Here is a 12,853-nt window from a genome sequence, read left to right on the forward strand (position 1 = left end):
AGGTCAGGGTCAGGTACTATGGGGATGGTTAGGCTATAGGATGGTAAGGATAGGGTTAAGCTGCGGGAAGGGAGGGTTAGGCTCTAGGAGGAGAAGGATAGGCTGCGGGAGGAAAGGGTTAGGCTGCGGGAGGGTTAGGCACTAGGGGAAGGGTTAGGGCTAGGCTACAGGAGGGTAAAAATAGGGTTAGGTGAGGGGAGGGTTAGATACTAGGGGAGGGTTAGGGTTAGCCTGCGGAAGGGAAGGTCAGGGTTAGGCATATGGGGATGGGTGTAGGCACTATGGGGAGGGTTAGGCTATAGGAGGGTAAGGCTAGGGTTGGGCTGCGGAAGGGAGGGTTAGGCATTGGGGCGGGGAGTGGCATAGGGTTACACTACAGGAGGGCACTAGGGGGAGGGTTAGGCTATAGGAGGGTAAAGATAAGGTTAGATACTGGAGAGAGGGTTAGTCTGCAGGAGGGAAGGTCAGGGTTATGCATTATGGGGAGGGTTAGGCACTAGGGGGGAGGGTTAGGCACTAGGGGGGAGGGTTAGGCACTAGGGGGGAGGGTTAGGCATTATGGGGAGGGTTAGGCACTAGGGGGGAGGGTTAGGCACTAGGGGGGAGGGTTAGGCATTATGGGGAGGGTTAGGCACTAGGGGGGAGGGTTAGGCACTAGGGGAAGGGTTAGGGCTAGGCTACAGGAGGGTAAATATAGAGTTAGACACTATAGAGAGGGTTAGCCTGTGGGAGGGAAGGTCAGGGTCAGGTACTATGGGGATGGTTAGGCTATAGGATGGTAAGGATAGGGTTAAGCTGCGGGAAGGGAGGGTTAGGCTCTAGGAGGAGAAGGATAGGCTGCGGGAGGAAAGGGTTAGGCTACAGGAATATTAGGGTTAGGCTGCGGGAGGGTTAGGCACTAGGGGAAGGGTTAGGACTAGGCTACAGGAGGGTAAAAATAGGGTTAGGTGAGGGGAGGGTTAGAGTTAGCCTGCGGAAGGGAAGGTCAGGGTTAGGCATATGGGGATGGGTGTAGGCACTATGGGGAGGGTTAGGCTATAGGAGGGTAAGGCTAGGGTTGGGCTGCGGAAGGGAGGGTTAGGCATTGGGGCGGGGAGTGGCATAGGGTTAGACTACAGGAGGGCACTAGGGGGAGGGTTAGGCTATAGGAGGGTAAAGATAGGGTTAGATACTGGAGAGAGGGTTAGTCTGCAGGAGGGAAGGTCAGGGTTATGCATTATGGGGAGGGTTAGGCACTAGGGGGGAGGGTTAGGCACTAGGGGGGAGGGTTAGGCATTATGGGGAGGGTTAGGCACTAGGGGGGAGGGTTAGGCATTATGGGGGAGGGTTAGGCACTAGGGGGGAGGGTTAGGCACTAGGGGGGAGGGTTAGGCACTAGGGGGGAGGGTTAGGCATTATGGGGAGGGTTAGGCATTATGGGGAGGGTTAGGCATTGGGGCGGGGAGTGGCATAGGGTTAGACTACAGGAGGGCACTAGGGGGAGGGTTAGGCTATAGGAGGGTAAAGATAGGGTTAGATACTGGAGAGAGGGTTAGTCTGCAGGAGGGAAGGTCAGAGTTATGCATTATGGGGAGGGTTAGGCACTAGGGGGGAGGGTTAGGCATTATGGGGAGGGTTAGGCATTATGGGGAGGGTTAGGCACTAAGGGGGAGGGTTAGGCATTATGGGGAGGGTTAGGCACTAGGGGGGAGGGTCAGGCATTAGGGGGGAGGGTCAGGTACTAGGGGGGAGGGTTAGGCACTAGGGGGGAGGGTTAGGCACTAGGGGGGAGGGTTAGGCACTAGGGGGAGGGTTAGGCATTATGGGGGAGGGTTAGGCACTAGGGGGAGGGTTAGGCATTATGGGGGAGGGTTAGGCATTATGGGGGAGGGTTAGGCATTATGGAGGAGGGTTAGGCATTATGGAGGAGGGTTAGGCATTATGGGGGAGGGTTAGGCATTATGGGGGAGGGTTAGGCATTATGGGGGAGGGTTAGGCACTAGGGGGAGGGTTAGGCACTAGGGGGGAGGGTTAGGCACTAGGGGGGAGGGTTAGGCACTAGGGGGAGGGTTAGGCACTAGGGGGAGGGTTAGGCACTAGGGGGAGGGTTAGGCATTATGGGGGAGGGTTAGGCATTATGGGGGAGGGTTAGGCATTATGGGGGAGGGTTAGGCATTATGGGGGAGGGTTAGGCATTATGGGGGAGGGTTAGGCATTATGGGGGAGGGTTAGGCACTAGGGGGAGGGTTAGGCACTAGGGGGGAGGGTTAGGCACTAGGGGGGAGGGTTAGGCACTAGGGGGGAGGGTTAGGCACTAGGGGGGAGGGTTAGGCACTAGGGGGGAGGGTTAGGCATTATGGGGAGGGTTAGGCACTAGGGGGGAGGGTTAGGCTACAGGAGGGTAAAGCTAGGGTTGGGCTGCGGAGGGGAGGATTAGGCACTAGGGGGAGGGTTAGGCACTAGGGGGGAGGGTTAGGCACTAGGGAGGAGGGTTAGGCATTATGGGGAGGGTTAGGCACTAGGGGGGAGGGTTAGGCACTAGGGGGGAGGGTTAGGCATTATGGGGAGGGTTAGGCACTAAGGGGGAGGGTTAGGCATTATGGGGAGGGTTAGGCACTAGGGGGGAGGGTTAGGCATTATGGGGAGGGTTAGGCACTAGGGGGGAGGGTTAGGCATTATGGGGAGGGTTAGGCACTAGGGGGAGGGTTAGGCACTAGGGGGAGGGTTAGGCTACAGGAGGGTAAGGCTAGGGTTGGGCTGCGGAGGGGAGGATTAGGCATAGTGTTAGACTACAGGAGGGCACTAGGGGGAGGGTTAGGGATACTCACTGCAGGATAAGCTGGAAGTCACAATAACGTCACCGCAAGAGTCCCCAGACCCACTTTACCAGGCGAGTCACCACTAAACCCCAGGGATGTTTTTTTTAATTTTCATCAGTGTAGACATGATTAATGTCGACGTGGTTAATATTGGCACGCTGCATGTCGACATTATGAATGTCAACAAAATTTACTACACCCATCACATGCCCTATACGCAGCCTGTGACATATATATATATATATATATATATATATATATATATATATATATAACAGAATGTCTGGCCATACCAGCTATCCGAGCTCGGGATGATGATAAAGGTTCTCCTGAAGGGAATGGAGAGACTCTTGCAGGTCGTATGCACTGTAGGGAGAGATGGGAAGAGAGACACATATACTGTAAGTGTAATACAGCCTGTAACAGGTCACTGTCCTGTGTGCGGAGCATAGTCGTCCATTTGGCAATGGCAGATTAGGTCTGATGGGGAGGTTCATCCAACTTTCTAAGGAGGACAAGTAGAGGCGTTGCCCATAGTAACCAATCAGATTGTAGCTACAATTTATCTAGTACATTCTATAAAGGGACGATTGGTTGCTAGGGGTAACGTCTCCATTTGTCCTCTTTAGAAGGTTTCCGAAAACTCCCCCGATATGATTTTGAAAATATATTCACAGAAAACGGGGATTTATTGGTGCATATTACTGGATATTCGGGGAGTATTCGTTGTTCCTTACTAACAAATCCTTTCCCTTTGTGCTGGCAGTAGCACAGGCCCAGAGTCCAACAAGCCCATGGGCCTCACCAGTGACTCTCTGCTGCTGGGTGTGCAGGTCACAGACCAGACAGGAGATAACGGTGGGGGAATAGTCAAGGACGGGATGACAAGCTGGGACTGGTAGCCTAGCGCACTGCAATCAGCCGCAGCGGATTACAAGGAGGAATGTCAGGACCAGCCAGGTAACAACGAATCGGAGCAGAACCAGAACGAAATCAGCGGGTGGAAGACCGGCTAGAACAGTCCGGATACACAGAGGGGTGCGCAGTAAAATGAGCAACGGTGCTCTCCCGTAATGATCAGTGATATACGCAGGTGCACATCGCAACCGCATATTGCGGATACTTGAATTGCCCTCTCAGTCTTACAGGATTACTGGTTGGCAGAGGAGTCTCTTGAAGCAGAGGGTGAGCGGGCACCTTGAAATATGTTGGAGACCATCTGGATGAACAGGTCCAATGTCTGCATTTTAATTGTTGGTCTTTTAACTATCTATCTATCTTTTATCGGTCTCTCTTTTTACGGTCTATGTTTTTTTTATTGTTGATCTTTTAAACATTGATTTGTTTAATGTCTATCTTTTAGCTGTTGATCTTTTTACTTCTCTAGCTTTTAAATGTCGATCTTTTAACTGTCGTCCTGTTATGTCGATCTCTTTACATGTTTGTCTGCGACTTAGCTTTGTCGACCTTTTAATGCGTCTGATCTTTATAGCTTCTTGTCTCTGTCATGTTGATGAACCGTCCTTGACGATCTTTGTTTTATTGATGTAGTGTCCTTGTCGATCTTCTTGGTGTCGACCTTCTGTCCCTGTCGACCTTACTGTTGCTGATCTTGTAACTGTTGATCGGTTGTCCTGATACCGGTCCAATACCAGGGAGTTTTCTGGGGTGCGTCAAGTGTCCATCATAGCTTCTGGGAGAAACTGGAGGCGGATCACTTGGGCACCTTTTCCTGATGGACTCGGCCCATAAACACTTAACTGTCTGGTTTCGACCGTTCTCTAACAAAACTCTATGAAAACGCGCGTCGCTTTAATTCCAAACCGCTGAACGTCTGATTTTGCGCAGTTCTTTAGACATATTCTATGGTCATTGTGTCACTTACTAAGTCAGGAGTATCTTCTGAATAAGAATGAGACCTTCATACTCCCCAGAAGATGAAGTCTCCTTACCTCCTCCCTGCTTCTTCACCTTCCTATGAATCAGGAGACTGGCGACTAACATCAACGCCACATAGTGTATTCTCGCAGAAGGGCCTGGCTACCGGCAAGGATGACCATGCCATACTGTTCGCCCCCTCGCCAGCAGCAGCGCCTAACGACGTAAACCCGGCAACTTAGTCACCGATCACAATTCTTGGCCAAGTAAAATGTAGGAGATCCAACTAACACCTCAGTGTAATAAGCCCCTTTTCCAGCTCTGATCGCACTGAAGTTGGGGCTGAGCCTGGGCTGCCTGGTGCCGGGGGCCATTAGGTGTCATTTACATTTATTAACCATCACCTGAAATGCAATCAGTCCAATCATTTGTCAACTTTTAATTTATAGTCATTCTGAAAACATAACAGGGCAAGTCGGTTTGGCGCATGTATCGCGCTGGTCTTCTCACAGCGGGCCAGATTCCGAGTTGCACACAATAGCGCACGCAGCGCCGTCTATTGGCGGTTGTCCGTCTGCCACTTAATGAAAATGTCACTGCAAAGATGAAGACGCTGTGCTCGCTGTAATACAGATTTGTGCGTCCTTATACACCATAATCGGTCGCACCATCGAGACCTCCACCAGGCCTATGGCAGCTGCAGATTCTTTGTTGGACTATGACCTCCTTGCATTGATGCGCGCGCAACACTCCCATAACGCCCAGTGAGTGGATCATTTCTACGTGCGCTAGTATCCACCTCCCAGACACCGCCGTCACATATCCGATACCGCCTGTCCTGATCACAACAGCCCCCTTATGTGTATGCTCTGTGTAATGCAGGTGCCGGAGGGGGTTTCTGAACTTTTTGCGCATGCGCAGTTGCAAATAACCGCTCAACTGCGTGAACATCGGCTTTGCGTGCGACTCAGAATCTGTCCCAGTGCGTGCTCAGCAGCCGAGCGTATGCAGCTCAGTCACATGTCCATTTGCGACTGAAGGCAAGTACAGTATCTGGGCGTAAATGGGCCGTTCGCATAGTTCAGCGAGGGCGTATTTAGCGTTGTACATATGAGTAAATGCGCCAGTTCTCAGAAGGGTCTTTTGCACCAAATATAAGGCTGGTTCAACTGTGACTGACAATGACGTAGTGTTCATTCTAGCACCCTGCTCCTGTCACACCCCGTGCAGTTCCTCTTTCCTGCCTGGGGTGTCGCTCTTTGCTCTGGTGCTTCTAGCACTCTCTGGCCTGTATCTCAGCAGTTTGTTGCATCAGCTGAGTGTGCTAAAAGCACCAGAGCAAAGAGTGACACCCCAGGCAGGACAGAGGAACTGCATGGCTTGTGACAGACGCAGGGTGCTAGAATGAACACTAAATGACGTATATGAAAGCAAGCGTACTGATGGGGCGTTCCGGCTGTAAACGGGAGTACACACGCGGTTTATCCCTTGTACGCAATGCGGGGGCAACTGCGACTGATCTGCTTTCAACTCTGCATCAGCCTCAATGAGTTTAAAGAAATAAAAAAACAGGAATGCAGCAAAATCATGAACCTGCCGATAGCTCAGCTATAGATCTATAATATACACTTATCACGTCAATATGGGAAATTAACAACTCACCTTCCTTAAACCTTCCTTCTACAGAGAAACACATGAGGGAGGTCTGAGGAGAGAAACAACGTTGGATGATATGAGCTGTTTTAGAACGTAGGGAAAATAATAACAGCGACAGCAGTACAGAGGGTTTCAGGGTCCCACTGTAGTGATCACAGTATTTGGGATCAACATCTAGGGCCTGATTCAGATGAGCTCGCAAAAAAGCGAGCGCTCGCTCTGAATCGGGGCGGCCCGCTTTTTTTTTTGTTACCCGGAGTCCTGGCCGCTCGCTAAGCTGTGGGTGACCACCTACAGCTTTTGCCAGCGGCCAGGTGATGGTCGCGATTATCGCGACCATCGGGCTTGCGACAAGACCCTTGTGGTAGGGTCTCGTCTGCCGCAAGCCCCAGTGAGCTTCCTGCTTCGGGAACGCCTCCGTTTGGCCAGCGCCTACAAAACGGGGCGAGCTGTCGATCAACATCGACAGCCGCTCCATTTGTAGCGAGCCCCGGAGCAAGTGAATGTCTCACTCGCTACGGGGCTTGCGCACTCGCAGTGCCCCACCATCGACACGCTTGCGAGCGTGTCCGAATGAGGCCCCTAATTCCATACAGCATCCTCCCTTCTCGTGACCTGACGGCGCACTCAGATATGTGCTGAAAGAGAGGGACTGCTAGTATTATAAGCTATAATAGCGCAGACCACTATAATCATTTATAGGTGTCAGAGGGGGCAGAAACGTAGGACAGCGTATGACAGGGCTGTGGAGCAGAGCAGCAGAACCTGTCCCTGAGAATAATCTGTATACAGAGGTGCCCTCCTACACTGTGGACTCAGCCGCCAAACAGACCCCTTTCCATGCATTAGGTCCTGGGCGTCACGGACGCACGAAGCGTCTTTCTCACACAAAATGTTCGTCTTATTCACATAAAAAAAGAACTGTAAATATCAAAACTACTTTGCTAGATGACACTGATCAGTTCTATGTGCGTCACTTGTATGTCTGTGTGTGACTGAGCCCGTCTGAGCCCGCGACGCAGCGGGCGCGGCTTTTTCTCACGCCAAGTTACGTTGTGCTTCAGCTGCAACCTTGTTCGTGTTTAAAACCAATTCCTGTGCGGCTGAAGTGTCAGACTAACTTCTCTAGTACACTGAGGGGTGTTACGGTGCGTCTGCCGTGTCAATAAGATGCAACATTTAAAGAAAAAGATGGTACCGCGACTCCTATCAGTGACGGGCATCTTGCGCAGTATGGCGCATAGACGCTAGATGTAGAAGGACGCATCTGTATGAATGGAAGACGTAGGAGAGAAGACTTACTGTCTGCAGACTGACATCCAGAATCAGTGACTGTAGGTCGTGTTCTGTCCTCGGGAGGTTGCACAAGAACCCGACCACCTGCAGTTTGTTGTATTTCAGTAACTGGCGTCTCACAGCTACAAGAGAAGACGACATTTACACGCTCAGCCCACTGAGATTCTATTACAGCGCGTATCTGACTAATGATTACAATGTTATATGTACAATATAGGCCCTTTGTAACTTTTTCCTAAAAAAAAAAAACTTGAAAGACAATGAACATACCCAATGGGAGCAGCGTGATTGAGGTAGTGGTTGGTATTACTACCTAACAGCATTGAGGTCATGAATTAAATTCTTGACCAATGCATCTGTGTAGAGTTTGTATGTGAACCCCAATGTTTGCTAATAGATTAAATGGCTACTGACAAAAAAAATAAGCCTAGTGCATATATATGTGTGTCCATGTGATAGGGAATCTAGCGTGTAGGCTCCACTGTGAATGATGTATTCTCTGTAAAGTGCTACATATTAGGTCTGCGCCATAGTAAGAACGACTTTTTGCGTCTCCCGGCGGTAACCATAGGGGCATAAGTTCAGTGCGACCCGGACGCCATTGGGTGCAGTTAGCGCGCAGCTCGGGAATAGTTAAAACCACTTGGAAAAACTCCCAGTGAAAACCCGACACCTTTCCATGTCCTAGCGCCGCGGAGGCGGCCATGAAGCAGCCGGCAAACAGGCAGATTAGCGCCATTAGTATTCAGCTGCCTTCATTACCATTTAGCTACCAGAGGCCCGGGGCATCAGGGCATGAAGCTGCTAATAAGTGCTAAGTGCCCCAGCTTGTGAGAGTTTACAGGACGCTGCAACTGGCAAATGTGACGCAAATCTATACAGTATATACTGTATATATAAACTCAAACGTCCTGACTGACCGACTCATCAGTGCCCAGCCCTAACCCCTGGACCTAGAAACATGAAAATCGGGGAGTATATTCCTCCCATGACGAGGTGCCCACTAAGATGGGATTTTTCTAAATACGACTCCTAAAGGGGTGAAAAGGGCTAAAATGTTCCCCCCCCCCCTGTGCAATGTCCTGACTGACTGTCTCATCCTGGCTGTAGCACAGATCATATTCAAACACCAACTGTCACTCCAAGTGCTGCCAAACATCACTGGCAGTTGGTGTGGCTCCCCTATTTGTATAGTGAGGGAGAGGAATGTGTTACTACACAGGTATGGGAGGGGAATGTGTTACTACACAAATGAGGGAGGTGAATGTCAAATGTGTAACTACAGGGTGAGGGATGGGAATGTGTTACTACAGGGGTTTAGCGGGGTAATGCGTTACTACAGAGGTAAGGATGTGGTAATGTGCTACTACAGAGGTGAGGGAGGGGAATAAGTTACTACAGGTGTGAGTGAGGATAATGTGTTACTACAGGTGTGAGGGAGGGATTGTATTTCTACACAGGTGAGGGAAGGGAATGTTGAATGAGTTATAACACGGAGAAGAGAGGGAAATGTGTTAATACAGAGGTAAGGGTGGTGTAATGTGTTACTACAGAGGTGAGGGAGGGGAATGTGTTACTCCAGAAGTGAGGGAAGAGAATAAGTTACTACAGGTGTGAGTGAGGGTAATGTGTTACTACAGGTGTGAGGGAGGGATTGTATTTCTACACAGGTGAGGGAAGGAAATGTTGAATGTGTTACAACACAGGCGAGGGAGGGAAAGGTGTTACTACAGAGGTGAGCGAGGAGAATGTCTTACTATAGTGAGGGAGAGGATGCATTACTATAGAGGTGGCGGATTAATGTGTTACTGGAGTGGTGAGATGGAAATGAAAACAGTAAATATCTAAGGTCTACCTGAGTAAAAGCGGGTACATCAGCTAGTGACAAAATAAGGAAGGAGGCTTCCTTAACACTCAGACTCACCACTATCTTACTACATACGGTTACTACACAGAGCAATAACCACATTAATAAATGACAGAGAGAGAGCAAAACACAGCTTTCATGATAGATAATAACAATAAAAACATTTATGGCCAAACCTGGTCTTTTTACTCTGAGCAGGTTCCTGTTCTCCTTCCAATACTCCGTAATCTGTTCAAAGCTAAACATAGAAAACCAGATCATTATAACCAAGCTCATTCGGCTACAAACTAAAGCACCCACCGACCCTATACTAAGAGGTAGGAAGATCAGTTTGTTAGTTTTTCCTTCCCAGTTGAGATGATCTGGCAGCCACTGGTTTTTCTCTTGGAGAGCCTGGTACAGTGAGCGTTGTGGCAGGGTTCCCAAACTCAGGGGTCTATTTACTAAGCCTTGGATGGTGATGGCTTCGTAAATAGACCCTAAAGTCCTCAAGGTACCCTAACAATCCAGGCTTTAAAGGATATCCATGCTTGTGCACAGATTGTATAATCAAATTGACTGAGGTACTCATGAAGACACCTGTGCTTAAGCATGGATACCCTTAAATCCTGAACTGTTAGGGTGTCTTGTGGGTCGAGTTTGGGAACCTCTGCGTCATGGTGGACACGGCTTGAGACGGTCAGTACAGATTCACACACAGCGAGCTTACAGGTGATCAATATCTGTTATCGATCAGGATGGGTGATAGATCTAATCAGTTTATCACCACACGCTCGGAGTTGGGTGACGGTGTTAAGCTGGCCCATATATTACAATATCTAAATGTTTTCCAAGTATATATTGAAATAAAATATAGACATTTACACAGAAAGGAATGAGGAAACCCTGCTTTGTATCCCTTCAGTAAGAAATGTACAATTCTCCAGATAAGACCACAACATTTGGTCTCGCTAGATAATAAGTAGTTTATTTCATGCATTGATCAATTATCCCATCTCCACTGTTTTAGACCAATATGACAAGGCCAAAATGACGACCTCTGGTGCCTCCTGGATGTCACTTGGTTTGTAGCTTAGTGCTAGAAATGTGATCTCAGAATTTGGTTTGAAGTGGTTGATGTTGGGGGATGCCCCAGTCTTTATGTGATGGGCTGTTATTTCCTGGGCTGATTATCCCTTCACCTTTTGTGTATGGAAAGTAAAAAACTATTTCATAGACTAAACCAGCCTCTCTCACCCTTTTACTACGGAGGAACCCTTGAAAAAATTACTATAAAACCAAGGCTTTAATTTAAATAAAGGCTGTAAATTAGGGAGCAAGTTCCCAAACTCGGTCCTCAAGGCAGTTTGTCAGGATATCCATGCTTGAGCACAGGTTGCTTATTTAGTCAATTCAATTTAACCATCTGTATTCCAGCGAGTATATCCTTAAAACATGGACTGTTAGGGTGCCTTGAGGACAGAATTTGAGAACCACCGGCCTAATTTCTATAGAAGATGGACCCATACCACCTGCATGGGATGGTCAGGATCCCGGCACCAATATCCCGACCGCCAGCATCCCGAAGGTAAGTATTGGAGTGTTAGGGGGAGGTTAGGGTTAGGTAGCGGGGTTAGAGTTAAGCATTAGGGGCAGGGTTAGGCACCAGGTAGGGAGTGTTAGGATTAGGGTGCGGGAAAGGGGGAGGTTAGACTTAGGCACTAGGGGTGGTGGTAAGGTTTAGGCACCGGGGAGGGAGTGTTAGGATTAGGGTGTGGGAAGGTTAGGTTTAGGCACTAGGGGGGGAGGTTAGAGTTAGGCACTAGGGAGGGAGGGTTAGGAATAGGGTGCAGGAAGGGGGAGGTTAAGCTTAGGTACTAGGGGGGGTGGTAAGGTTTAGGCACCGGGGACTGAGTGGTAGGAATAGGGTGCGGGAAGGGGGAGGTTAGGCTTAGGCACTAGGGGGGTGGTTAGGTTTAGGCACTGGGGAGGGAGTGTTAGGATTAGGGTGTGGGGAGGGGGAGGTTAGGCTTAGGCACTACGGGGGGGTGGTAAGGTTTAGGCACCGGGGAGGGAGTGTTAGGATTAGGGTGTGGGAAGGTTAGGTTTAGGCACTAGGGGGGGAGGTTAGAGTTAGGCACTAGGGAGGGAGGGTTAGGAATAGGGTGCAGGAAGGGGGAGGTTAAGCTTAGGCACTAGGGGGGGTGGTAAGGTTTAGGCACCGGGGACTGAGTGTTAGGATTAGGGTGTGGGGAGGGGGAGGTTAGGCTTAGGCACTAGGGGGGGTGGTAAGGCTTAGGCACCGGGGAGGGAGTGTTAGGAATAGGGTGCGGGAAGGGGGAGGTTAGGCTTAGGCACTAGGGGGGTGGTAAGGTTTAGGCACCAGGGAGGGAGTGTTCGGAATAGGGTGCAGGAAGGGGGAGGTTAGGCTTAGGCACTAGGGGGGGTGGTAAGGCTTAGGCACCGGGGAGGGAGTGTTATGAATAGGGTGCGGGAAGGGGGAGGTTAGGCTTAGGCACTAGGGGGGTGGTAAGGTTTAGGCACCAGAGAGGGAGTGTTAGGAATAGGGTGCAGGAAGGGGGAGGTTAGGCTTAGGCACTAGGGGGGGGGTAGGTTTAGGCACCGGGGAGGGAGTGTTAGGAATAGGGTGCGGGAAGGGGGAGGTTAGGCTTAGGCACTAGGGGGGTGGTAAGGTTTAGGCACCAGGGAGGGAGTGTTAGGAATAGGGTGCGGGAAGGGGGAGGTTAGGCTTAGGCACTAGGGGGGGGGGTAGGTTTAGGCACCGGGGAGGGAGTGTTAGGAATAGGGTGCGGGAAGGGGGAGGTTAGGCTTAGGCACTAGGGGGGTGGTAAGGTTTAGGCACCAGGGAGGGAGTGTTAGGAATAGGGTGCGGGAAGGGGGAGGTTAGGCTTAGGCACAGGGGAGGGAGTGTTAGGATTAGGGTGTGGGGAGGGGGAGGTTAGAGTTAGGCACTAGGGAGGGAGGGTTAGGGGATAGAAAAATACTCCCCGCTGTTCTCTATGGGTGTCGGGATTCTGACTGTCGGTATTCTGACCAGTGGCATCCCGACAGCCGAGATTTGATACCCAACCCCACCTGCATAACACCCACCACAGATACGCACACAGCCCGGGAGGAATAGATATACAAAGCAGCTACCCCCATTGCATGATCAGTTTTCGGGTTTCTAATGTACTGATTGTTATATAGGGTTAGTAAATAGGCTGTGATTGAACATTTATAACAAACTATAGTGCAAGATCCAAGTTTAAGGAAAAAAAAATGCGCTTTAAGCACCCCCAACACATATAGGAAAATTCGGCACCACCACATCAGGACAATACACTGAAATAGGATTCACAAGAAAACTTTCTGCAGT

The 12,853-nt window shown here is 50.0% G+C and overlaps 1 protein-coding gene across 8 annotated transcripts in view; it reads right to left on the bottom strand.

The window, feature by feature from the left end:
- The window catches only part of LOC148502782 (nuclear RNA export factor 1-like), a 207,553-nt gene that overhangs the window by 50,436 nt on the left and 144,264 nt on the right, over nucleotides 1-12,853 (bottom strand). For all 8 annotated transcript variants that reach the window (XM_088449348.1, XM_088449345.1, XM_088449343.1 and 5 more), the window contains 4 exons: nucleotides 9,672-9,733; nucleotides 7,635-7,750; nucleotides 6,339-6,381; nucleotides 3,092-3,164 (listed from right to left, as the gene is read on the bottom strand). In XM_088449348.1, coding sequence (XP_088305474.1) covers nucleotides 3,092-3,164; nucleotides 6,339-6,381; nucleotides 7,635-7,750; nucleotides 9,672-9,733 — 294 coding nt within the window. The remainder of the gene's footprint in view (nucleotides 1-3,091; nucleotides 3,165-6,338; nucleotides 6,382-7,634; nucleotides 7,751-9,671; nucleotides 9,734-12,853) is intronic.

Source organism: Taudactylus pleione, unplaced genomic scaffold (assembly GCF_031769625.1).
Source record: "Taudactylus pleione unplaced genomic scaffold, aTauple2 ptg000483l, whole genome shotgun sequence".
Taxonomy (NCBI): domain Eukaryota; kingdom Metazoa; phylum Chordata; class Amphibia; order Anura; family Myobatrachidae; genus Taudactylus; species Taudactylus pleione.